The 25,478-nt window shown below is 39.0% G+C and overlaps 3 protein-coding genes across 8 annotated transcripts in view; 2 read left to right on the top strand and 1 right to left on the bottom strand.

Moving 5' to 3' along the window:
- Positions 1 to 551, top strand: part of LOC117958170 (perforin-1-like) — a 3,562-nt gene extending 3,011 nt beyond the window's left edge. Inside the window, exon 6 of the mRNA XM_034894444.1 lies at positions 3 to 551. Within this exon, the coding sequence (XP_034750335.1) occupies positions 3 to 326 (324 nt within the window). The 3' untranslated portion in view covers positions 327 to 551. The remainder of the gene's footprint in view (positions 1 to 2) is intronic.
- A 783-nt stretch (positions 552 to 1,334) lies between these two features.
- Positions 1,335 to 17,010, bottom strand: LOC117957566 (glycine-rich cell wall structural protein 1.0). Of its 6 annotated transcripts, XM_034893406.1 has the most exons (25): positions 16,785 to 17,010; positions 15,269 to 15,316; positions 14,892 to 14,918; positions 14,350 to 14,409; positions 14,226 to 14,258; positions 13,844 to 13,918; positions 13,618 to 13,692; positions 12,252 to 12,281; positions 11,931 to 11,975; positions 11,493 to 11,543; positions 8,855 to 9,904; positions 6,542 to 6,604; positions 6,368 to 6,415; positions 6,208 to 6,264; positions 5,214 to 5,267; positions 4,706 to 4,741; positions 4,552 to 4,611; positions 4,190 to 4,234; positions 3,951 to 3,992; positions 3,713 to 3,772; positions 3,058 to 3,132; positions 2,720 to 2,752; positions 2,400 to 2,438; positions 1,845 to 1,901; positions 1,335 to 1,616 (listed from the first exon to the last, which is right to left on the bottom strand). In XM_034893406.1, the coding sequence occupies exons 1-25, from the start codon at positions 16,849 to 16,851 to the stop codon at positions 1,612 to 1,614; spliced, it is 2,235 nt and encodes a 744-aa protein (XP_034749297.1). In that variant the 5' UTR covers positions 16,852 to 17,010; the 3' UTR covers positions 1,335 to 1,611. The 6 variants fall into 6 exon arrangements, with proteins under 6 accessions (XP_034749297.1, XP_034749299.1, XP_034749298.1 ...); XM_034893408.1 differs by lacking the exon at positions 4,552 to 4,611; XM_034893407.1 differs by lacking the exon at positions 11,493 to 11,543 and having other exon boundaries at positions 3,713 to 3,774; positions 3,950 to 3,992.
- Positions 17,011 to 23,622: 6,612 nt separating this feature from the next.
- Positions 23,623 to 25,187, top strand: LOC117957608 (cytochrome c oxidase subunit 6A, mitochondrial). The gene is made up of 4 exons (XM_034893471.1): positions 23,623 to 23,851; positions 24,303 to 24,378; positions 24,669 to 24,811; positions 24,942 to 25,187. Exons 2-4 carry the CDS (start codon positions 24,303 to 24,305, stop codon positions 25,029 to 25,031), a joined length of 309 nt encoding a protein of 102 aa, XP_034749362.1. The 5' UTR covers positions 23,623 to 23,851; the 3' UTR covers positions 25,032 to 25,187.
- Positions 25,188 to 25,478: the final 291 nt, after the last annotated feature.

Genomic DNA, 25,478 nt, shown 5'->3' with positions numbered 1-25,478 from the left:
AGGACAACAACTGGGACGACGACCTGTTGGGGAATTGTGAGCAGAACCTGTCTGCTGGAGTCAAGGAGGATCTCTGTAGCCTGCAACATGGCAAACTATTCTACAAATGGGAGGTGAAATGTGCTCCGAGTCTGAGCGGAGATTTATGTACGGACTATAAACCTTCGCCTATGAGTCAAAATCTGCAGAAGCGGTATGTGTCCCGTCATGCACATCCTGTTCCAAAGGCCATCCTCTTAGAGATGGGTGTGTTTGTGGATGAAACGAGCCCACAGAGAAACCAGACTCTTACTGCAGAGAACGAGAAAAGGTTTGAGGTGATATGACACCCATGTTTGGCTTTACGCATACTTACATTACTCTTTTTATTAATGTTAAAAAAATCAAAACCCTTCATCCATCCTTTATTAAATAGCTACTGATCACAATGAATGACAAGCATGTCTGTTGGGGAGAAAGTATAATGTGTTGACGGCTGCAACTAAATTATGGAAATAATTTCCTAATACTTGGTATGTTCACTTTGTTTTGTTTAGTTTACGTTTAAGTTTAAATTTGGTTGGATCAGGGTAGGACAAGGATCGATTTCAATGTGATTTGACTTTACGCCGGGGTTTAACCATAGACTGTACAAAACTAGGCTTTTCTTAGGCAGCTTCACCAGCAGCAGATCAGAGCAATTCAATTAATTTCCAAACAGTCCAGTGTCCACTGACAGTGAGTCCCCAGATCTTCACTAGTCTGCCTTTTGCAGAGCAATAGCAGAGTTTTACAAGCAAAACTGCCAAAAGAAGGGGTGAACACTGATCAGAAAACCCTGGCCCAACCCCGGTCAGTGTTGTGGAAGAAGTATAAATGTTCTTGCTTGATTCAATGCAACTTTTACTTATAAACATATTCATGCCTTATTTGCTGTATTTCTTTTTATTTGCAGATTTAAAATAACATGTTTCAAGATTGTACGTTTTGTAATTGTGCAATCACAGTATAGCATTTTCTTATCTACTGCATACAAACATTTATAATATCTACTAGTGTTTTATGTCTTTAAATGACATTTTGTGTTATTGTTTATGTGTATCCATAATAAAAGCATAATATCTGAATTGTTTGAAGTACTTGATGTTTTATTTCATTGTCTTGATCTAAGTGTTGCGTTTATCTTAGGCATTGTTGCCCAACATGAAACAGGAAGTGGTAAAACTTCCTGTGTACGGATGAGGCTTCGCTGACACTATTACAGAGAACAATGCATGCAGGTAAACATTATGTACAATGTTTTTACTCAACAGCTTCTATTCCACATCATTTGATATATAATAGATTAGATTAAAACAGTTAATTCATCATTTTTATATTTATTTTAAACATTGAGGAAAATCAACCACCACCACCTTTTTCCAGTGTTGACAGAATAAGACTGGTGGGGCAATGCTGGTCATGGACAAACAAGACAAATGTCCAATTACAGAGAAAGACACAGAGGTTAAGAAAATTAAGCACAAGACAAAACAAGCAACACAACAGGACCCAATAAGATGAAACATACAAAAAGCTTTCAAACGCATTATGGAACTGATCGACTTAAAGAAGTCTTAAAGGGCATTTTAATTAACCTGGTCAAAGACAGAGACAAAGAGGGAGGACAGGGGGGGGGGGGGGGGCACAAAGATACTGAATCAGGAAACAATGAATTTGATTGGTTGATAACAAACACAAGACCAACACAATTTATACAGTGTTGCTGAAATCACCCCCACCCACCCTTGGTGGAACTTTTAATAGTTATATAATGTTTTAACTGGATCTTCATGCACCAATTGTAAACCTTCCTTCATTCTAACCTTTGTATCCATTTCCAAGGGCACCGTTTACTCCGCCATATTTGCCAGCTTGCTCTCCTGTGGAAGGATAAACCCAGTTCAATGTTATAAATGTGCCCAGAAGAAACCTGCAGCAACAAAAAAAAGAGGTATGACAGCTATTGTAGGTTACACCTTCCAAAAAACTGGTTAGGACTCAGCCAACATTAGGCCCCATATCTTTGAGTAGAAAATAATCCATAATGCATGCAGTTGTACTTTTAGTATCATAGGTAAAACTACATGTTCAGAGCATGTGAAAAGAATAATTATGAGTACAAAAATCATTTTCTAAGAATAGCTTTACCACATGTTTTTCTCAGATGTGCATGTTTGAAAGCACAGTAATATTTAGACACATGCAAAACTGCACAATACTGTAATTAGATATGAAGGCTATTGTATAGCACAGCAAAATGTGCAGTACACTCTGTGTTGTAATATTATGCAAGAAGACATGACTAATAGGGTCACCAGAAACAGCAAAGAGAGTGGAAGTTGATCATAAATGAGGAAGTCTGCAGGTTTCTTGCTTACCCAATGCATCTTGAGTTGCTCCCAGCTGGGCACCATAACCTTTTCAAACACAAGCAAAATGTTACATTTATAAAACAGACCAAATACACAAAATACATTTATGTTATGAATGTTTGGACTTCATGAGTAGCAGGAAACATGTGCACAGCTAACGGTTATACTAAAAAATGTAAATCTCAATTATGCAAGACATACTAAAAATACTGCATGCAGCCACCTCTGTGAATTGCCATGTGACATGCTGCTGTGAAAGTAGGGGCCTTGTGCAGTGTGTGAACGGATGTTTGTGTTTTAGTTGGTGAGAATGGATGAAAATGCACCTGTTTGCTGAGCTCCATATCCCGTTCCAGCTCCTGAAACAACACATGTATATATTTGGACTTCATTTAAGGTAAAACTGATGAGTCATAACATTTATAAGTAAAATAGACATAGAGACACAAACACACACAGCCTTACACCATAGTCTCTGATGACCTTCATTGTTGTAGCATTTTAGCATTGTTATAATTTTTCTGTTATCTGCCCAACTGACTGTTCCTACCTCAGTGGGACTTATCACACCGTGCTGCTTCAAAGAAACAGATAAACTGTTATTTTTCCATCACACAGTTTTTCACACCTCATAGCTCACACACACTCGCTCTCTCATTCTCACCATATTTGTTGGCGGTTTTGGCGCCTTCAGCACCAAGGTTGAGCTGCTGAGCAGGATATGGGTAGCGGCCATCCCCTGTTTGTGGGGGGAGGGGAGGAGATACATTTGTTAAGTATTTGTTCTAGTAGCTGTGATGTTTTGTAAACTTTGGTTGACGGGGGATGTGACAGTGGTGTTTTTCGTTATTGTATCTTACAGCATTTTGAGGACCTTCATACTGTGACTGACAACTATATAAGTAATCTGATGTGACAAAATTCCTTTCAAGTCCATTATTATTGTATGTCTGGATGCCTTGGAGTGTTATGTTTACAACATGGCTCCTTACCACAGGCAACACGAGACACTGTTTAAATCATAATCAGTTAAGTGTTTTTTTTAACTCACAGTAAGATCCAACTGTGTTTTGCTTTAGTAACACCCATTGCAACAATACAATGATTATCTCAAAGGAATAGTAAAAGAAATAGTAGAACATTTTGGGAAATACGCTGTTTGTTGTCATGTTTAGCTGTTCTTTGACTTTATGCCAGCCAATCAGTAAATGAGTATTTTCAATGGCCACGGTAGAATTCATTATGTGCATTTGTTTAATACAACTTACTATGATGTGTACTGTAATACAGATGTACTTGCAAAGGCATGCAGCTCTTACCCTCCAGTCCAGTAGGAATCACTGGAGCATTACCGTAAGGAACCTGAGCAGCTCCTCCTCCTGCAAGGTAAAAAATCTGATGGGGAACCTTACTCATATCTCTTTTCTTTTCAGCCTTTCGCCTATACATGCTATAAACCAGCTCTGTGCTATCCACTAGTTCAAGTCTGACTCATGCATGGAAAGCCACATTGATAGAAGCATGACAGAAGGACGAGGTCACGTCAGCACTGCTCACCATATTTGCCGCCAGTTGAGTCCAGTCCTGCACCAAGTGCTCCTGAAAGAAATCAAGGAGGGGGCTTCAGTGACAAACATCACAGACAATATATTCATACATTCATTTTAATTTGATGGATTTATTGTGCGAGCTTGGTGGAGTCATTCCCACTTCTAGTGTTTCAATTAGTTTAAGTGTTTGGCAACCATTGGAACACAGTGTCATCTCTAATGCTGCTCCATTCTTAAATCTCTTACCATACGCCCCCTGGACCTGTCCGGCATAACCTCCAGTACTGAGGGCTGTACAAATGAGAACAAATGTAAACATGCAGGTGAGAGACTTTTAATCCATCAACTGATTTACATGTTTAAATTAAACTGTGTGAAAAGCAACTACATGAGCAGGAGGTCAGAAAACCCCAGAATAAACTGGTCAGCTTCTATAAATAAGAGACAATAGCTACACCCAGTGGATAAAATACCACACTGGACATGTGTGCTTCCTTGAAGGCCTCTTATTTTGTCAGTTGTTTATTTGTCCCATGTTAAAGCATCTACTGGTTAGTGCCATCACCTGTTATGGGTTTTAGCAGGTTATAACTCCCCAAAACTGTTACCTTGATGCTTCCCTGCTTTGTTTTCAGCACCATCAGCTAACTCTGAAGGGTAACCAAGCCCTGAAACATAGTTCTAATTAGCATTATGATTATGTCTGTGAGTTATACTGAGTTCTCCTTAACCCCTCGCCTTTTTTCTTCAAATGGCACTCACCAGCCCCGTGACCATCACTGTAACCATTCCCATAACCTGCAGAGAGAAAGAGCTATAGGTTAAAACATTTAAAAATGTTTGAAAAAAAACCTAAGTCAAAGCTGAACCTTTCAAATCAGAGCAGTTTTTGACGTTTCTGACTATACACAGAACCAAAAGTAAAGGAAATCTTCAAGAGAGCCCTCGGCATTCATGTGATATTCCTGTAGGCAAAGCATTTGCGCCAACATCTTACAGAAAGTACAAAGAAAGTCCCTAAAGGCAAAGGATCAACCTGTTTTAAATGAATATCATCACTCCTGTCAGTGACGGCTTTGATGCAGATTCCCTCTGACACCAAAACAAATAAAGAGGGATCCTCGGTCATTGCAGTCAGACAATTCAAGTTTCAAGGATAAAGTTTTGTTTTTTTATTTAAATTGTCTTCTATGTTGACTTCTGCAACTCACAGTACACAATTTGTAGAATTGGAATTTCTCTGTGAATGTACTGAAGAGTTGCCACTTACCAAAGCCATTGCCTGCCATGGCACCCAGGTATCCTGTTGCTCCCTCACCATAGCCTGTGATAACACACAATCAAAACATATTGCATGGGACACAGACTCTTGCTTCTTCTGCATGTGTTTACCGAAAGACATCAACATTTAACTTAGGAAAGATATATATATATATATATATATATATATACACACACACACACACACACACATACATACTCTGATGACTTCTATGCATACAAAAGAAGAGGAAAAGGCATCCACACAATGTGGATATGACTGAAATGGTTTCTGAGTAACCAAAGTTTTTTTGTTTTTAAAACCCTATCAATTATTCACGATGCAAGAGTTCAGATAAATGTTGGCTTTTCAGTTCTTTTAAAATTATTGCTTTGAAAAGGATTTTTTTTGTACTTGTTTTTTTTTTGGACTTTCAAAGGAAAGGAAGATTCTGAAACAGCTTCATCTGTGACCTTTAAAGAAAGGTGAAGATGAACTCAGAGTCTAGAAAGGCTCAGAAGCAAATAATTGGTTTACAAGGCAAAGTAGAAGGAGTAAACATCTGATGTTTTGCTGTGTGACACAGGATCTACCGTCAGTCCGCGGCTCCATTGAGATTCTTAACATTAACATCTTAACATAAAGTTCAGAAGTATTTTTTTTTTTTTGGGGGGGGGCATTTAAGGCCTTTAGTGACAAGAGAGCTAAAGACATGAAACGAGAGAGAGGGGGGATAACATGCAGCAAAGGGCCGCAAGTTGGAATCAAACCAAGCCCGCTGCATCAAGGGTCAAACCTCTATATATGGGCGCCCACTCTACCAACTGAGCTATCCTGGGGCCCAGGTGGAGTAAATGTCTGATTCTCTTAAGATTGTGTTGTCAGAAAAGCTTCTACATTGCATAATGCCATTAGGTTTATGGAGGAGGCCCTTTAGATCAAGAGAGTACAGAATGAGACAGAAAAGACGTCACAAAGGAGACACATAGTTCCACAGCCTCACCAGGTAACTTCCCTGCAACACCTAGGGGATACCCACCCTGTCCAAGAGCAGCTGCAGCTGAGATTTATTGTAGAAGAAGAGTTGGGAGTTAGGATATGATGCAAAAGGAACAAAGTGCCAAATGAAAACACAGAAAAGAAAAATATAAATGAACATGTACCTCCAAGCTTTCCAGCTACACCACCCAAGTATCCTCCCTGTCCCAAACCTGTAGGCAGAGCATGCAAATCATTTACCACAGGTGGTGTGGATCTACATCAACATCTCCCTCTGCTGGCAAAACGAAATCTAAATCTGCTGGTTTCCTGTGTTGTGTGTCTGTGCCCCACATTACCTGCTCCATAGGCCCCGGCGCCCAGGCTTGCTCCCAGATAGTTTCCTGCTCCACCCATATATCCTGTGGAGGAAGTCAACACAAGCTTAGCAAAATCACCTGTGATTTTCTGTTAGTTGACGGACATGACCCCTGATATTTTTTACTTATTAATAAAACAGTAGTGCCAACATTTAGAGAGAAAAACATGAGTATCGAATGCTCAGTACTGCTGTTGGACATGTGCAACAACATGTGAACAAAAACAAAACACACACACACACACAATAGATTTTAACAGGTTTTCCAGGGTTGGATGTTTTTTTTCCACCCTCTCCACTTTACTGATCCCAAAAATCCCCAAAACCACACCACCAGATGCTGAATCTTCCTTTAGCATCTTTGTGGGTCATACACATATTTTTCCTTGTTTTATGTATAGTTTTTTCTGTCTCTTTATCTCTTTTATTTTCTGTTTCAACAGACTTTAAAGCACCTCTTTTCTAAAAAGTACTAAATAATTAAAGTTTGCTTGTCAGGTTCAAATAAAAGTATCTGACAACCTGACACTCACTGTATGTGTAACTAGACAGACACACTGAGACACATAGATGATGTTGGTGATATTAGGTTTACATTGCTTAGCGCAAAAATAAGAGCCACAGCATTGGGACCATTTTCTGGAAAACTGTACCAGATGTACCCATTACTACACTTGTAGACACAGTTGACCATGGATCAATCATCAGTAAATAAATATAGTGATGTGAAGGTAAAGATAATAACCAAAACAGACTTTAAGAACTCTGGTCTAAACCTCATTGTCCTGGCATTTAAATATGATTAAGAGATCCTCCGAATCAACCCTTAAGCAATTATAAGCCTTAAATGCACAGCCCAAGGTATTAGTGATACAGCAAATGTCCCGAGGACGTAAGAAAAGTGTGTTTTTGGCTGTGGGACGTTAAGCTCATGAAGGAGGTTTCAACCTTTTAATGGTAGAAGACTTTCCTAATTTTGGAAAAACCTTTCAAACAGGATAAGTATGCGACTAGCAGATATGAAAGAATATTAAAGTATGTTTTGTGGTTTGATTCACAGAGATCATAAACACATTACTACAACTTAGCTCTCAAATGCCCTCTGACCATAGGTTTAGTAACAGAAGCAACACTAATCCTGTTACCAAGAAGTATTCCATTTTTACAACAGAGAAAAAAAAATGCCCCTCTAACTGCTTTTGCTTTTTGGGAGACTCTGGTCAGTAAAGAGCTTCAGAGTTCTGTATTTACTCTCTCAATTGGTTTGTTACTTGTTTGTATACTGAGACACTAGCAGGTGCCAAATAATACTGTGAGCAGCGGAGTTTACTAAATCACCTGGATTGTGACAACAACACCAACATTGTTCAAAAATAATATTTTCAGGAAGATTTGTTTCATTTTTTGAGCATGCCAGAGGACATGCAGGAGACGGTTTACCTCTGGCTCAGTACATCAGAAGGAATCTGTGATTCAACCTCAGAAAGATTAAGGCTTGATGAATGCTAGGATTCTCTATCCACACAAAGGTGAAAAGAATTACACAAGGACACTGTTTAGCTCTTTCATGTGGCTAATTTCCAGATAGCAGTTAGCTCCTTGTTTGCATCGCCATTAACTATAACTCCATACTTCTTCATCTCAGATTGTTACCTAATAATCCCAAACTGCAGTAAGTGACAACATGTAAAAGGCTGGATTATTTAGACTTCTGTCAACCAGCAGGAGAGTAACGTCTTTGCAGCATAAAAATGAGGAAACAATTGTGTCACTTTTAAGATACAGTGCGTAGTTTCTGTTGCCCCCAAGAGGAATATTCTTAGTAATGACAACAAAACCGTCGGACTCAGCACGTCCAAATGATATATGCCTTCCGTGATCGCGCACAGCCCCCACCCCTACTCCACGCAGTTGCTAGTAGCCAAGGAGGACACAGAGGTTTAAAAAAAAAACATGATGGACTCTTTAGAAGAGGTAAGAATCTTCACTTGAGCTTCTGAACATACTGAGAGAGTTGTGTAGACTTGATGCAATGGCTTGAATGTAAGCGAAAATCGTTAATATCAAAAAGTTACGCACTAAAGCTTTAATAAAGAAAAGGAAAGAAAGAAATTCACAGAAGATAGCAAAAAATAAAATTAAATTAAACTGAACTACATTTAATTTTGTAATTAAGGGTTTGGATAACTGATAGAAATAGATAGGAATTGTTTTTTGGGGGGGGGGGTTAGTATTGATCTCAATAATGCACAAAAAGACATTATGATGTATAAAGACAAAGCTTTGTTCTTACTTGTTGCCTGGGTATTCCTCCCAGTTTGTCCTGGGATACTGAGAGCTTTTGACTCATGTTCAGCATGGGAAAGATGTTTTGCTTTCTGACCATCAGCAGTAAAGCCTCGGGCTTCCTGTCCTTCTACTGACGCGATGCCTAAACTTTGGGTTCCACTTGCACCTGGGAAAACTGGCCCATAGCTACCCCCTCCTTGTGCATAATGATTCTCTACAGTTACAGTCCCATGGATTCCAGGCCCATTTTGATCTTTAGCCACAAGCCCAGGGTCTTTGACACCCTGCCTGTCTTCTACAACAGATACATATCTTCTGGTTTCCTGACCTTCTGGAAGAGAGAATATATTGCTTCTGCCATCATGAGTTTGTTGATTGGTTCTCTCTCCTTGTGCTTGTGGAGTTGCACGTACAAGATGTTTGCGATCCTTACCAACATGGTCGTGGGGCACTAAACCTTGATTCCTCCGTGTTTCTGAACCCAAAAGCTCATGGTGATTGATTCCTAACACATCTGACAAATAACGAGTGGATCCACAGTTTGGGGCTTGCTGATTTTTTTGGATGGATGATTCATAGTCTCTTGCACTCTGTACCTGAGAGGAAGAAGCCAGACTTCTAATGTTGTCTTTATCAAGGGGCAGTTGCTGTCTTACACCTCCAGCAGCCAGTCTAGCTCCATGGCTTTCTGTGCCTCTTCTTTCTAAGACGGTAGGCTCATAACTTTCTCCTCCTTGTGCTTGTGAAACAGCCAGACCAAGACGTTTACTCTTTTGATTAAGGGGTGTCATATGTCCAAGACTTAGTGACTTAATTACTGGATCAAGGCTTTTGACATTTATTCCATGTGGCAGTGCAGTAGGTTTAAAGCCAGTTTCTTCCTGTAATTCAGGAGCAGTAAGTATATTACTTCTCCTGATGTTGGGCCTTTCAGGTCCAAGACTTCTGTCTCCAAACAAGGGACCAAGTGCTCTGCTCTTTTCTCTCTTCAGATCTTGAACAGCTTGGCCCAGATTGGCCATCTGTAGTCCACCCAAATCTGCTGCAGACACACCTGGCAGAGAAATATCATCATGGATTCACGACGTCTTGGTGTTTCAGAGATAACAGTGTTCTTTGAGGGGCAACAACACACTGCAGGGCAAAAATACGTACTCTTCTGTATTTCAATTGTTGTGTATCAGAGCATTCAATACAATATAACACACCATCCATAGAGTAATCACTACTCAAATGGCGGAAACTCTAGACCAAACATAGACTGGACAAAGTCCATTATGGCCTGAAATTAGTCCAGATTCAAAGGACAGAATCGTCACCATACAGAACTGAGACAATAAACAACGGAAGCCACACATTGGAAGGACGCTCGTAGTGCTTTTCATTGAGTCGAAGCAATGACATCAACAACGCATGACAACAAAATGTTGGCACCCAAAATTGTTGAAAGGCCATAAAACACACCAATGTTGACAGCACAGGACAAAGACACCACCCACCAATGTGTGACAAAGACAACTGACAAACAAAGCTTAGTAAAACACAGAGGCTATAAAAGCAGAAACCTACAGTAAAGAGCAAAAGTTTTAAGAGTGAAAAATATTTGCAGTTTTGCTCATCAGACTTTTCTTGAAACTTCAGGCGTTTGCATGCATACTATAAACCAATTACTGTGAACCAGAATGAGGGAATATTTTTGAAATGTCATGGCTCATAGTAACCTGATATCCCCCAAATATATGGCAAAATAAATCCAATTAATCAGCAAAATTCTAAGTATGATTCTGTAAAAAAAATTTAAAAAAAGTTTAAAAAGTATTACAAGCTTAAAGGGATAGTTCAGATTTTTTAAAGTGGGGTTGTCTGAGATACCTATCCATAGTCAGCGTTTTACCTACGATAGATGGCGGTCAGCACGCCCACAGTTTGGAGAAGTAGGCAGGAGTACCTATATACCTATACCTACCCAAATACCCCAGACTCACTCTTTTGACAAAAACAGTAATAGTACCTCGCAGAACCAGGGAGTTGTTGGTCTACAGCTGCCGCAATTGATTAGTTTGTGTTATTGTGTGACTTTGGTATTTCAAATTTCACCAAAGTCCAACAATAACAAAAACAAACTAGCCGACCGCTATTACCGCAGGTAATACACTGACTTTGGATATACTATACATGCAAAAAAAATATGAACAATCCATTTAATAGAGCAAAATACAGCTTCAACAAATGGCACCTTAATCTTATTTTAATGAAGTTGTTAGTGTATTTAGTTTTTATAACCTATATTCTAGCAACCCCATTAGCTCTTGTAAACCACAGAAGTAAGTACTCGACAAACATCAATGCAGACTTTAAACTGTGGTAATAAGAGCTGGGGAACACTTGCAAAATGAAACACGGAAAAACACTAATTGACAAACACAGTCAAACATCAGGCCTGTTCACACACAAAATAACACAGGGAGCTGATGATAATAGTACACTAGATAGATGTGATTTCATGAAAACAAAAGCTAGCATGAACTCAACATCAGTAAATCACAAGACACCAATTTCACAGATGTTACAGAAAAATACAACAAAGATGGAGACAGACCCACAAACACAAAAAACACACGTTGCTATGGTGAAGGTTTTACCAGGTATCTGTCTGTTAGCCTTCTGTCCAGTAGAATACCGAAGTCCAATTCCTAATAATAGCAGATAAGGGAACTGTAAATGATTTCACTCAAGATGCTACCTGAAAACAGAAACACTGGCCAACATTATGGCCAGACAAGTCTTCAGCGTTAAGGTGTGTTTTCTAAGATTAGGATCTTTGTAACGATAAGCAGCTCAGTTTAGTGGAGTAGGAAACATTCTTATATTTTGCAAGACTACCCAGCTACCTTCAACTGTGATACTGAACAATCTGATTATCACATTCTCTTTTGTTCAATGTGATAAACCGGACTTTATCCATACTGACATCATAAGTGTGTTTGTGGCAGGAGCGATGGTACATAAGAAAACACCCTCCAGCATACAACAGCAGAATGGAAGAAGTAATGGGTTCTGAGGTAAGATTCATCACTTACCTGGTCGGGCTCCAGGATAGCCAATGCCGGCTAAAGCCCCATATCCTGGCAAGAAAACAAAAAGCCAAGTTAAGAGGAAGTGGAGCAAATCTGTAACTCTGACAAGCACTCTGACTACATCACTAGTGCCCTGGGTTTTTCTTCTGTTTAACAAGGACAGATTGTTTATTTGCTGAGAACCAATCTGCCTCTTACATCATGTTCAAAGACAATGACAGAGTCCACTCAAACAAACACAGAGGGTTTACAGAGTGTAACTCACTGTGTACTTCAATTTGGACAAACAATGTGAGGAAATCATGGAACCATCTAATCACTTACCTGGTAGAGTGCCAAGGCCAACACCATAACCTGTAAAGTCACAGAAACAGTTTATTTACAAAAATGTCTACAGCGGAAACTGTTCAAATAAAGTTTGTCTTTGTCCTTACTCTTTTTTCCTACGACATTACACAGACTGCTTCACTAAAACGCTAATAAAAGAGTACAGTCAACTCTTCAGCTCAGGTCTGACTAAAGGTGACGATAAAGACACAATCAAATGCCTCTAAAAAAACATGTAAAAAAATGTGTTAAATTAGTTCCAAGTCTCTCTCTCATTGGCTCAGCACCTTTCATAAATTTGATTGCATAGATTGCACTTGATTGTGTAAAGCCCCAGAAACTTCCAATCTTAAGTATTTCTCTATACCATGAATATTCATTATTAATTAAATAATGAACAACCAAAGATTGGGAAACATACTTTTTAATATGTATTAATAGTATGATGTCTAAATATTCAGCTTTATGAGAACTGTTTGGGTGTGGTTGGATCAGGCTTGACAACTTAAACAAAAAAAACTACAACTGCCATCTGATTTAGATTAAAATGTTCTTTTTGTTTCCAACTGAAAGCTGTCCCCTTTAACCCAATGAGGAAAGCACAGACAAAAACAGAAAAGAAAAAATCTTTCATTTGAAATGACCAAAGGTGTTATAACTTTGACAAAAAGATAGATACACTACCGGGCAAAAGTTTGGGGACACTAACAAATTTCCATTTCACTCCATTATAGACAGGATACCAGCTGATCTCGGTGGGTGGCTGATCTTTAATGCAATATCTACATTTCCCGTTATCAGCAACCATTCATCCAATGTTCCAAAGGCACATTTTGTTTACTAATCTGATATTATTTTAAAAAACTAACTAAGAAAACATTAAACAACCCTTATTATGTATGTAATTATGTAAGCACATAATGTAATCTGGAAACTGCTGCCCTGGTTAAAAAAAACAAGGCAACTTATCTCAGCTGGGATTCTGTCTATAATGGATTCCAATGGAAATTTGTGAGTGACCCCAAACTTTTGACCGGTAGTGTATATTAGTCAGATATCAATGAAGGACCCTACTGTTTGTAGTACAAAGCGAGAACAAACGCACAAATCACCCTGATCATTAATCAAATATTGTGTGTTTTATAAATTAGTTGTCTGTTCTATAAATGTATCATATAAATTTGGCTGCTACAAATGCTTATGGGTGTTTTGAATTTATACACATGCATGAATAAACAATATAACTCACTGTTGTCAAACACCCATCTACACTCACTGCGGTTAACCGTGTTGATTCATTATCAATATCTATCTGAAATACAAACTGGATCATAACTTATTCCTCTACATATGTTAGTCTTACCATGTTTCCCTCCCTGGCCGAGTCCCAGTCCATTTGTAAGTCCAGTCCCCAACATCCCTGTGCCCAGAGCGGCACCTGCAATCACAAGAAATATGTGTCAAAATGTTGAAATAAAATAGTTTTATTATCTACATAGAGCTAATTAGTAATCTACAACAGGAGTCAAGGGACGGTAATAAAAAGAAAGTAGGCTGTGAGAGTTAAATAAGTGGATATGTTGCTGTACCATAGGCTCCCTGGCCTCCATATCCACCTTGCCTCAGGCCTGCTCTACCTCCTAATCCAAGAGCTCTGTGACCTCCTGTCAAAACAATCAAAAGAACATATTTTACAATGTTGTTGAACAGCACAGTCTGCCAATTCAGACTTTAGCTACAAAGGTTGTTTCTCTAAATAAGGACAGTAAGGAGTTTTTTTTTCACTTTGCAATTTAGAATTTGCCTAAAATGAACTCCCACTCTATAATGGTTTAATGGTCATTAATAAAAGAATAAAGTCCTTGAAATTTTTTTATATTAAACATCCTACTTTGCCAGTTGGCAATGCTGTGCTCCATAAAACTTTTTTGGCTGCATCATAGACAAAGATTTGTTCTTAAATCAGCTTACCAATCCCAAGCTGAGCCCCTGGATAACGACCAACTAAGTTTTAAAGAAAGAAAAAAATACAAACATTACTCATCTGAAGTCAAAGTAATTTAAGACAATGTTGTGTACAGAAAGTTGAACATACTTCCAGTCTTCATTGCTTTGGTACCATATCGGCTCCCCAGTGCTCCAAGGGCACCTGCAACTGATGAAAAAGTACAAAAAGAAAGTTGATTTCATGTTTACGTTAGCTGTGTATAAATCCTAAATTAAAGCAGGAAATTCACTATCCTCCAACATTCATTATATAGATTTTATGTAATATGTCCATCTAAAGTAATAACTAACATTTGATTTGAGTTAGAACCCTCATGACATTTTAAAAATTAACTAATTTCACGTTACTACATATGGGTACATGTTTCCTACAGTACATGTAGCCAACATAATGGCTTATATACACTACACATGTGGCTAAATGTGATATGTCAACACAAAGAATATTACATGTGTTCTTTATTTTTTTCTCCTGACATATCTGTAAATCTAAAGACTTGCACAGAAAGCATCCACAAACATACAAGAAATCAGTGAAGCTCCTAATCTTAAGGCATTATACAGCTTACAACTAGTCCGTTAACCATTTGGTGTGTCGGGCAATGCATGCTAACTAAGAAAACCACTGACCTCCAGGTTTTACTCCAATACCAACACCTGCTAAAAAAAAAAGAAAAGACAGACACTTGAGCAAATTCATGCAAAATGCGTGTTTCCTTATTGGTGTTTCCATGAGTTAATAACATCATGACGCCTTGTCTAAGGCAAACTAAAAAAAAAAGCGGAAAATCTAGCTAAGGTTAGCTAGCTAACTACGTTGACAACCTAGCTAGTCTTGCTATGCTAACGTTTCAAACTAACTAACGCTAACCCAAAACATTCCTTGAAACATGGGTAGTTAACCTTCAAAAGTCATAAATTACTTAGAAAACTAATTTTCAAAGTAATTAAAACGTATACATGTTTGGAGAAGATAAAATACATTCTCTAAAGTGGCATAATGTTACCTCTGGCTGGCAGCACTCTCCCCCAGGATACACTTTGAGTTCTTACTCCTGAAACATTTAAAAACACAGTAACATTGTACAGTTGGTGGAAACTTGTCTTTAAATGATTCAAAACCTCTAATACAATAGACGTAAAAACGTGTTTGCTAAAGTAAAACGGAAAAAAATAATTACTTATAATGTACACATTGTCAAACTGCAGACACAACATACACAGATTAGTAGAAATTAGTTACCGGTCCATGCATCTACCGTTAAGTGACGAAAGTGATGCATGTGCTAATAAAGGATCCACGATTTGAACTGCTTTTTGGGGGGAGAGGGAGAAGATTTACTAAACACTGGTGTAAATAGGTCTTTTACATTTCTGGTTAATTTATTTAAAAAGCAATATATTTTTGCTGCCGGAGTTATGTTAAAGTGATTAATTTCTCTTTTTAATAAATCTTCCTGTTGGCTGGCTTAATAGCTTTACGCATTCATACTGACATGGAGTGTCAGTTATGAGTGTTTTGTAGACTGACTTTACTTTCAGAACTTTACTTTTACTTCTTTGAACACTGTCCCCAACATGTAGATGACAATACTTCAAAGTACAGAGTATTACAAATGCCACTAGTGTTTCATGAATACTGCAACCTGACATGGCAACAGGAGGAGAGAGGAACAGACATTCATTGAAGGAAACAGAGGACAAATTGAGCGACTGTGTGGAGTCTGTTCTTCTCGCAATTGGTTGTCAAATTTTGCTTGCCTCTGCCACCTTTTCATTGCATCCTTTGATTCAAAGAAATTAGATAGTATAAACGGCAGAGACTTGCTGATGGAGGAGCCCACGTCCAAGTAATTTTTTCTCTCCATCAATCTCACAGACATGATATTTAACAAGTTAGTGAGAGTGAACCACTGGAGATCCATCAGAGCTGTTAAGTTGAAATCATGCTGCTCATGACGTATTTACAGCTCTTTGATGAAGTGACAACTTATCATGACAACTACCGCAAATTGTATGTATTACTTGCATGTATGCAATGAAAATTTACCAAAAAAGATTACTAATTTGTGCAGAAATAACCCAACTGTGCTTTACATTTAGATAGTCAAAAGTGTTCAATCATTTTATTTAACTTTAACAAGTATTTTAGTTTGGTACCAAATTTTTATATTTTAAACCTGATGACTTTCTCAACCAATATTAAAACATTATTATTATTAAAATATTATTAGACAAAGGTGATTAGTATCCAAAACATCTGAAAACTCCATGAATCAAATTAGATCAATCTGATCTTTTCAATATACATAACATTTTAAAGTTAACACGACAGGCCGGTAGAGAAATTAGTCAAGAATGATAGGTTTTTTCAACAAGAGCACAGAAAATGTGCTGACATGAGACTTGAGACAGGCTGAAAAATAACAAAAAACTGAAGGAAAAGAAGTTGGTCAAACTGGGATGTTATCAATTTACAACCAGAGTTTTGTCTTTTCTTATGAAATGCCTTGTTGTTCTTACCGCCTTGCAGAGTTTGCTGAGCCAACCAGAGAACCAGAGAGGTCTGGAGCAGAGCTTGAACCAGCATGATGGAGATCGGGCACAAAAAACTAAGCAGCACTGATAAAATGGAGCAGAGAAACCAACTGATGGACAGATGGAAGGATGGATACTTAAAGCATGGCTATCCTTGATGTCTTATATATGGTATTCTCTTTGATACACTCCCACTGCCCGGTCCTGCCCTCTGCACACACACACTGGCCTGATTGGGCGAAGCCAAAGGCCCATTTTGGTCCATTCCAAGTTGAGAATACGAGAACGCACGCATGCACGCACGCACGCGCACACACACACACACACACACACACACATTATATACAATTCATACAATACATACAATATGAGATTTGTAAATAAGATTGCATTTGAGTTAATGGTTTACAGCATCATTCACAGTTTTTTGAAAAGTCTTTTTGACTGTTTTCCTGGGGAGATATCAAATAATTTCTGTCACAGTAAATGGAGGACATAAACAACAAAGCCACTGTGTTCAAAAATCCTTCACTAGACCAAAAGCCAGAAGAAATAAAATCTTCTCTGTGAAAACGGCAATAGAGCAAACAACCCAGCATGTCTGTCTGACTTTTCTGCCATTTACTGCACTGTTAACAAGCTTTCCATTTTTACAAACAGTCTAGGATTTAGGATTCATCAGTTTTGTTTTGCTAAAAGACTAGTGTGGAAAATAAGATAAGATAAAACCTTTGGTTGAGCACAAATATGAAATGTGCAGGGCAGAGCGAAGGATTCAATGACGACAGTGTGCCACATAAGACAGAGGATGCACGAGAGTTCACCATCCGGTTGACTTGAGGAAAGAAGCTTTTTCTTAGTTTCACTGTGTTTCTCTGTGTTGGGCTTGTGGCTATGGAAGCTGGTAGTCTTTTACATCATAATCTTACTAGCATTGGTTCTGCACTTCCTGGTATATCCTGCACAGTGGAGAGTGTTGATCCAATGGCACGCTCTGCTGAGTGGACCACTCTCTTAAGGGCTCTATGGTCTAGCAGAGCCTTTCCCAAACCAGTTAGTAATGCCCCTTATTAGGAGGCTTTCCACAGCACCACAGTAAAAGGTCTTCAAACACACAACAGTGTTTTTCTCCAAAATGACATTCTTGTCAGAATGGAAAAGCATCAGGAACAGCAGTTAGCAGCTATATAAGACAAGTTGGTGTCCTGCATGCACACACGTGACCTACATGAACATTTACACCGAATACATTATCACTGAGCAGCCTCAAATGAAAATGTAGACAGAAAAAATAAGATTTTTATTGGTAGAAAATTTGTTTGTTTGACGTGTTGAATTTTGACCCTCCTACAAATAAAGTCACGGGTGTCAAAGACTGTTAATCAACTGACTTTTTGTTAATAGAGTAAACATTACACCTCCTATAAACAAGAAGGGGAAAAGAAAGAATGAGAGAAAGCAAACAGAATATGTTTAAGAAGCGCAAATGGTAAAATGTGTACACTGGAAATTGCAAAGTAAATATTTCATAATTTTTTCATGTGTATTAGATGTTTACAAAAATGCGCGCGCACACACACACACACACACACACACACACACACACACACACACACACACACACACACACACACACACACACACACACACACACACACACACACACACACACACACACACACACACACACACACACACACACACACACACACACACACACACAATGCTGCTCTGGAAACAGCCCTCAAGGCTGCCACCTCAATTAAAACACAATTTTCAAGGAGTTTCCATAGCTTTCTACAGGAGAGCATTGTAATCCTACTTTAAACAGGCTTTTTGCTGCCATCGGGTTCTTTTGGGTAATAGTGTGTAACTACAGTCTGGTGAGACTGTGCAAGAAGCGTTAGCCCATGGAGGCTCCAGGATCATACTCATATCTAATAGAGTGGGAGGGCCCCAGCCATTTCTTAATGTAACGTTTAAGTTTATGTCTTAATCTCAGGCACGGCAGCACTCAATGCAAACGTCTGACTAGAGAACCACATATGATGATTATGCTTCGAAAGAAGTCAGTTGTTGTTATGCCACCTGAGGAAAACTGAGGTCACACATGCAGACCACCACATCGTCTTCTCTGGTGGTACTGAGCATAAGACAATAACATAACCCACGTCTGACTCATGACTCTCGCATCCATGATTCACCTCTAAACATTTATCTGTCTGCATGTTTTGGGAGGTGCCTAGTAAAAAAAAAAAATCAAATCCATACGCAGAGTGTCAATTTCTCAAGACGAGATGTCAAAGCTTTGAAAAGAAGAGCTGGTTGTGAGAGGTGGTGCAGACTGTGTTGGCTCACACACCTGGAGAACAGTATGAGAACAGGGAGTGCAGTGTCTGCGGAGGCACATCTGGATGGCAGTTTCCCTGTGGTCTGCATATTAGAAACAATGTGTGCCCCTATATACACATACAAATTATAATCTGTGTGTGTCCGTGTGCTGTCCTTATGTGTCCTTTAAGGTTGAAAGAGAGGAAGAAATCTCTAAGGTAAGGACAGTTCAATCTTGACCTCTACAACAAGCTGATTGATGGCAAGTGTGGTGAGGGTTTAGGATCAGGAGGTTGGCTTTACAGAAAAAAACTTCTTACAGTCTCATAAAGCAGATACTTCATTCCCAATAACTATTAATAATTAACATTTTCCTCAAACATATCTGCTCATGCCACCATGGAAGCTTTGCAAAAGAACAGAAAAGTACATAGCATTTAGTGACAGACAATGGATGCTGATACACATTTGCTGCATCATCACATTTAAGTGCATGTAGTGTGTATAGACATGGAGAGTGTAAGCCTACTCTGAAGGTTTGTATTTTTGTAATTTTTTTTCAATGCGCAAAGGTAAATGGATTATGCTTTTAGACATCTGAAGGTGTGCAGAATGGAACTCACACATATCTTTTGTGGTTACTCCGCAATTAGCTTTAGAACTACTAAATGATCATTTTCACTTTTACTAGAAAAATGATGTCAGTAGGCCCATTAGATATTCTAAAATGTCAGCATGGAGCTAAGCTGTCAGTTCAAGTTAATAGTACTGGGACCAGCAGCAGGTGATTTTGTTCTCTGTAGTGACCATTTCCTACACTTAAAAGTCCACTGATGGGCTCTTATTCTGTAAGATTTAGTCATAAAGCATGCTTCTTATAAATAGCCTACACAGTGTGTGTCCATCAACAAAAAGACAGATTTATAACACAGCTCAATACATCTCACCAGCTGCTGTTGCAGTTTAGACCGTTGTTTTATTCTCTCTCAAAATACACCAAATGTTCAAAAGTAAGTGCAAAACCACAAATATGGGCATAAACACAGACTGGGGCATGGTCAAAACCTGCCTCCAACAGCAGCAACACACCTGCACCTGAAACCTCCTCGTTAAGTCTATCAATCACCTCAAAATACACCCTGCGCCACTTGGTGGTCGGTGGCATAAATACAAATAATCTCAACTAAATCTCTAAATTTTATCACTTTCATGAACAGCTTTGCACTGGTGAAATGATCGCTTTCACTCTCATACAAAAAAAACCTCAAAAATAATTTTGGCCTTGAATTTTAAGTTTTTAGCGTTGTTTTTAGTCTGTGGTCTGGGACAATGTTTGTATGCTCTTCTTCACCCACCTTGTAAGCCACTGAGGGCCACCTCCAGGGGGCTTGATATTAGTGTTCAGCTCCATGAAGCGTATACACATGGGATGAACACAAAGACTTACAGAGTGATGGTGTTGGCTCACACTTGATGCAGGTCTCTCAGCTAAACCTGCATCTGGTTGAGCAGGTCTCGTCATTAGAGAGGAGGACAAAAGAAATTATTTTGAAAACTTTACAACAGCACATTTACTCAATTTGGGAGTGTATGATGAAAATCGCTTCAAAATAACCTGTCAACCACCGGAACAGGGAAAACTTGTCTTAGAGACTGAAGTCAGATGGAAGAGTTTTAAAGAGTAATTACAGAGTAAAGCAAAGAGAGTTTACATGATATTCACATTCATTAGCCATTTGGCTGGTGGATGAAAAAGTTAATTTTGAACCCACGGTATCTCAGTCTCACTCACTCACAATTAGAGATACCATTCCAGTGTGTGCACACACATTCTCTGGAGATACACTGTATGTTTCATTATTGTACAGTCCTACATTGCAGAAACAATAATTAGATTGCAGCAGGCCATAGTTTAAAATCACAACAGTTAGAAGTGAATGTACAAGGCACCATAAAAAATGAAAACACTTTTTCTGTCAGGTATATATTTTCTAAACTACATCAAACATCCTGAAGTGGTCGGCATGAAGAGCAGAAAAAAAAGTTATCTGTCCAAAAGCGGTATAACTTGAATAAAGAGCTTAGATGTGAGTTGCTCTGAAGTGAACGAAGGAATATGGTAGGTAAGTGTCCAGAGAAGAGAGAGACACAGATTTACAAGGCAAAGATGGGACATCCTGTTACAACTGGCATCGGCTGCTTTCACCTCTGTCCAACATCACACACACTTACTGCACTGAACACAATGCACAGCTGTCTTTCTCTTGGCATAAAATATACACAGACAGGGGTGTGTGATGGGTAAACTCATCTGAACTCAGTTTACCCACCTCATTTGTTTGCATCACACAGTTTACCCAGACTTTATGATGACTTAAATCCATTCTAAAGTAAATTCAGTGGTGTCACATAGAGTATAAGTGGATAGAGTCAGGAAAAATAATCTGTAATACTTTATGAAAAAAAAATATATACAAATATACATATTTGTATTATGTGCGTCTGTCCACTTTGCTGTGTTGAGTCTACAGTGCTTCCTCCGGCTGCTGTGTGTGTAACAAACTCCACAATTCTGTACTTCATCACGTTCAGGTAAAAAAAAAAAACTTCTGAATCAGTTCATTCTGTGTGTGGCTGTCTATCATCAGCAAGACTAGTGTGTATGCTAGACTAGAGGCTCCAAAGTCACCAAAGGTCAGTAGGATTCACACTCTGGGGACCATGAATGTCAAAGTTTCAAAATTTCACCTCAATCTGTCCTGTGGTTGTTGAGCTATATCACTCTGGATCAAGTGGGACCTACTTTACCATCCTCAGAGCCACGTTGCTAACATGACTAATTGAATTGTTGCTCAAAGATACATGTAAAAGTTAGGTCCCTCCTTACATAGGCTAGACTATGTATATGCAGTCAATGGAGCAATGCTCCTAATAACATATCTGCAGGTTGGAGGGACTGCAGGCCAGCTGCACACTTGCAGCACATGTAAACCTCAGTGTCTACCTGCCAATGCATGTCTGTGCACAGAGTCTTCAAACTGAGATGGTATTGAACCTGTGCCCACAATAACACAAGTACGAGACGTTCAGACTGGCAGCTTGCACGACTGGCTGACATCACTGCTGGCTCAGCCTGCTGTTTGCACTACAGCCTGAAGCCGCCCAGACAGAGACGACAAAGGCATTACTAATATCCAGAATTGACACTCAACGGAGAATGGAATATAGAAATAAAGAATTCAAAAAGAGTATGAAAACCTTAGTTTTCAAAAACATTAAATGTTGTTTTTTATATCCCATTTCATTAATTTCTTTTACCTTTTAAACGTTCTCAAACTGATTCTGTTTTTCAAATTGAACACTACTGAACATACAGGCTCTGTGCAGGTTAATAAGCTAAAAACCCGATGTACGACATCTTTTATTTTAAATGTTATAAGCGGTCACTTCAGCAGTAACTCTTATCAACAGGAGGGGACCTTACTGCAGAGGTGAGCCTGTACAAAAAAAATGACCAAAGGAGCCTGGAGGAGCGTTTGGACAATCCATCTTATTGATTTTGTTTTAACATAAATACAGTTTAATAATCATTAGACTTCCCATTAAGTCTAATGATTTTATACAGACTTTAGTGGTCCCCTAATACCATATCTGAAGTCTCTTCCCTAAATTTCAGCCTTGGTGCAGAATTACAGCCCCTAGAGCCAGTCCCACAATGAACTTTCCTCAGTATGTGCCATTTGTGAGTCTCTAGCTTTTGAGTAGGAGAGGGGGGGGGAGGTGGAGGGGTGTGTGGCCTTGACCAACTGCCACTTTCCACGTTTGAAAGCCATGATCTCTCTCTCTCAAGGGCGGGCCAAAATCTCTGGGCAGGCAAAGCAGAGAAAGGGGAGGTAACCCCTTCCAGATTGGCCCATCTGACCTTTCATTTTCTCAAAGACAGAGCAGGAAACCTGCAGGATACCCAGGGCTCAGTTTCAGCTATTGTCATTTCTAGCCACTGGGGGACCACAGGCAGCCTGGGGGAAATCATATTAATGTTCAAAACTCATAAAGTGAAATTTTCATGCCATGGGAAGTACTTTTTGCACAGAATATGTTAATTCTACAGGACTGATGTCAGGGGTATTAATATGGGCGTATCTGCTTCAATATTTCACTATGGATATGATTTCACTACAGGATATCAATGTTCATCTAATCTTGAGGAAAGATAGTCCAACTAGGACTTACAATAATAGGTGATTTATACATTAAAAATGTAAATAAACTCGAGATTATTCTCCACTTGTGACCCACAGTTGAACCATGTGTGCTTTCAGTGACTGCTCTCCAACTAAAAGTAAATTAAAAGTCAACATATTGTTTATGTAAAAAAAGAAAGAAAATAAATAGATAATGTGAGCATAAATAAAGATTAATCAGCCGTTATTTTAGTCTTCGTAATGCAGGCTGAAAGTCCTGTGCACCCCCAGCACACCTCCTCCCCTATCCTCTTCCTCCTCGTCACATTTCAGCCAGCCTTTGCACATGCCCAAATATAAACGAAGTTTCTTGGCACATAGACAGATTGAAATAGGGAGGAGTCTGACACAGTTTAACCCAGGACAGACTGAAGGACAAACAAGAAGGAAGGAGAAGAAAATAAAATAAAGCAACAACTTCAGCAGAAAAATAAAGAGGATAATAAAGCCTTTTGGATATTGTCTGCCTGAAGAACAGTAAGTTTATGCACAATCTTGTATTTTATAAGCATTACCACCACTTAATACACAGCAACACAAGTAGGCCCAGCTTCAACTGCCTGCTGTTTCATAGTTTATAGAGGGTCATATGACAGATTAACAATCCTGCATATAACTTTATATATGTAACATATACTTTGAAATGGCTGTGTTTAGGTTCTCTTCAGTTATTGTATTGATTTCAACATGTGTTTTTGGCTTGGTGTGAAGCTTATGAAGGCTCCCTTCACATTAAAGGTCCCATGGCGTGACAATTTCACTTCATGAGGGGTTTTGTTTTGGGAAAAGAGACTTCCAAAAAGCACAATGTCATGGGACCTTAAAAATAATTAAGAGAATAAACTGGGTAATTTTATCTGGGGCATAACATTAAAATATACTGCAAATGTTCAATCCTTTTTTCTTTTCTTCCGCTCTACCTCTACAGATGTCCGTGTCTCCAGCAGCCTTGGTTGCTCGACGGGTGCTTTCTGCTGCGTCACATGCAAGCCATGAGGGAGGAGGTCAGTGTGTCTTTACTTTCCCTATCAAAACCAATATGAATCAGAGCCTCCAGATTCAAAGCGTATGCATGCAACTGCACCTCTGAGCCACATACAGTTGGAGCCTTTTGTTCAACATTAACTGAAATGTCTGCAGAGCTGGCAGCTGTCCCGCACATTCATGCTCAATGGCCACTCGTCAGGAATTATACTTCATTATTGATGTAAAGAAACAGCTGCTGTTAGTTTTCATCAGTCTTATACCTTATTTCCTGCTTCAGTCATGTAGTTTCACTGGTGGTTTTCCACAGCGAGGACCTGGAAGATACTGACCTTTGTGTTGGCCCTTCCTGGTGTTGGTGTCTGCATGGCCAACGCCTACATGAAGATGCAGGCGCACTCGCATGATCCGCCAGAATTTGTGCCATTTACTCACCTGCGCATCCGCACCAAGGTGAGTCTCAAACAGCATGCACCGGGATTGACATAACACCACCCCTGCGCCAATAACGTGATAGTGTGGGATGAATATCACTGGTTTTTCCCATTGTTGCCCTTACTTGTACGTTTATGTTTCCTTCCAGAAATTCCCCTGGGGTGATGGAAACCACTCTCTGTTCCACAACTCTCACACCAACGCCCTGCCTGATGGTTTTGAGGAATCCCATCACTGAAAGGATCGGTCACATATCTCAGCTGCGTTATGCTGCTCATTTAAAACTTCAGTCTGCAGTGTACTTGGCTTAATTATACTGACCGAGGGGCCAAGCAGCGCCGCCATCAAGCGGTGCACCCAGACAAGAATAAATCCACTTTATGCTGTATTACAATTAGTGCCGTTCTTTTTTGTTTAATTTAGAGTAGTGCTTTAGTTAATCATGCTTCAAGACTTATATCAAAATGATTTTTTACATCTAGACCATGTTCCTGTAGACCTGTAGACTATTTTAAGTGTTACAGCAAAATGCACTGCCATTTTTTACGGTGTCTTTTAAATATACTAGAACTAGGGGTTGGCTAAGTCAGAATAGTTCCATATGGAATTTAAAGGATAAAAAAAAGGCTGGTAATATTTTTAGATGTCTCTTGTCAAAAAAATACCGTGGAAATACCAAAAGCAT

The sequence above is a fragment of the Etheostoma cragini genome, chromosome 15, assembly GCF_013103735.1.
Source record: "Etheostoma cragini isolate CJK2018 chromosome 15, CSU_Ecrag_1.0, whole genome shotgun sequence".
NCBI lineage: Eukaryota > Metazoa > Chordata > Actinopteri > Perciformes > Percidae > Etheostoma > Etheostoma cragini.
This window is presented reverse-complemented; position numbering and strand designations above follow the sequence as displayed.

Excerpts from the sequence above, each read along its gene's own strand:
- LOC117957566 (XM_034893406.1), bottom strand. The coding sequence starts at position 16,851 with ATGCTGGTTCAAGCTCTGCTCCAGACCTCTCTGGTTCTCTGGTTGGCT. Across the intron at positions 4,235-4,551 it reads CAAAGCAGGGAAGCATCAAG|CCCTCAGTACTGGAGGTTAT; the intron begins GTAACAGTTTTG and ends TCATTTGTACAG. Across the intron at positions 1,902-2,399 it reads AGCAACTCAAGATGCATTGG|GAGAGCAAGCTGGCAAATAT; the intron begins GTAAGCAAGAAA and ends ATCCTTCCACAG.
- LOC117957608 (XM_034893471.1), top strand. The coding sequence starts at position 24,303 with ATGTCCGTGTCTCCAGCAGCCTTGGTTGCTCGACGGGTGCTTTCTGCT. Across the intron at positions 24,379-24,668 it reads TGCAAGCCATGAGGGAGGAG|CGAGGACCTGGAAGATACTG; the intron begins GTCAGTGTGTCT and ends GGTTTTCCACAG. Across the intron at positions 24,812-24,941 it reads ACCTGCGCATCCGCACCAAG|AAATTCCCCTGGGGTGATGG; the intron begins GTGAGTCTCAAA and ends GTTTCCTTCCAG.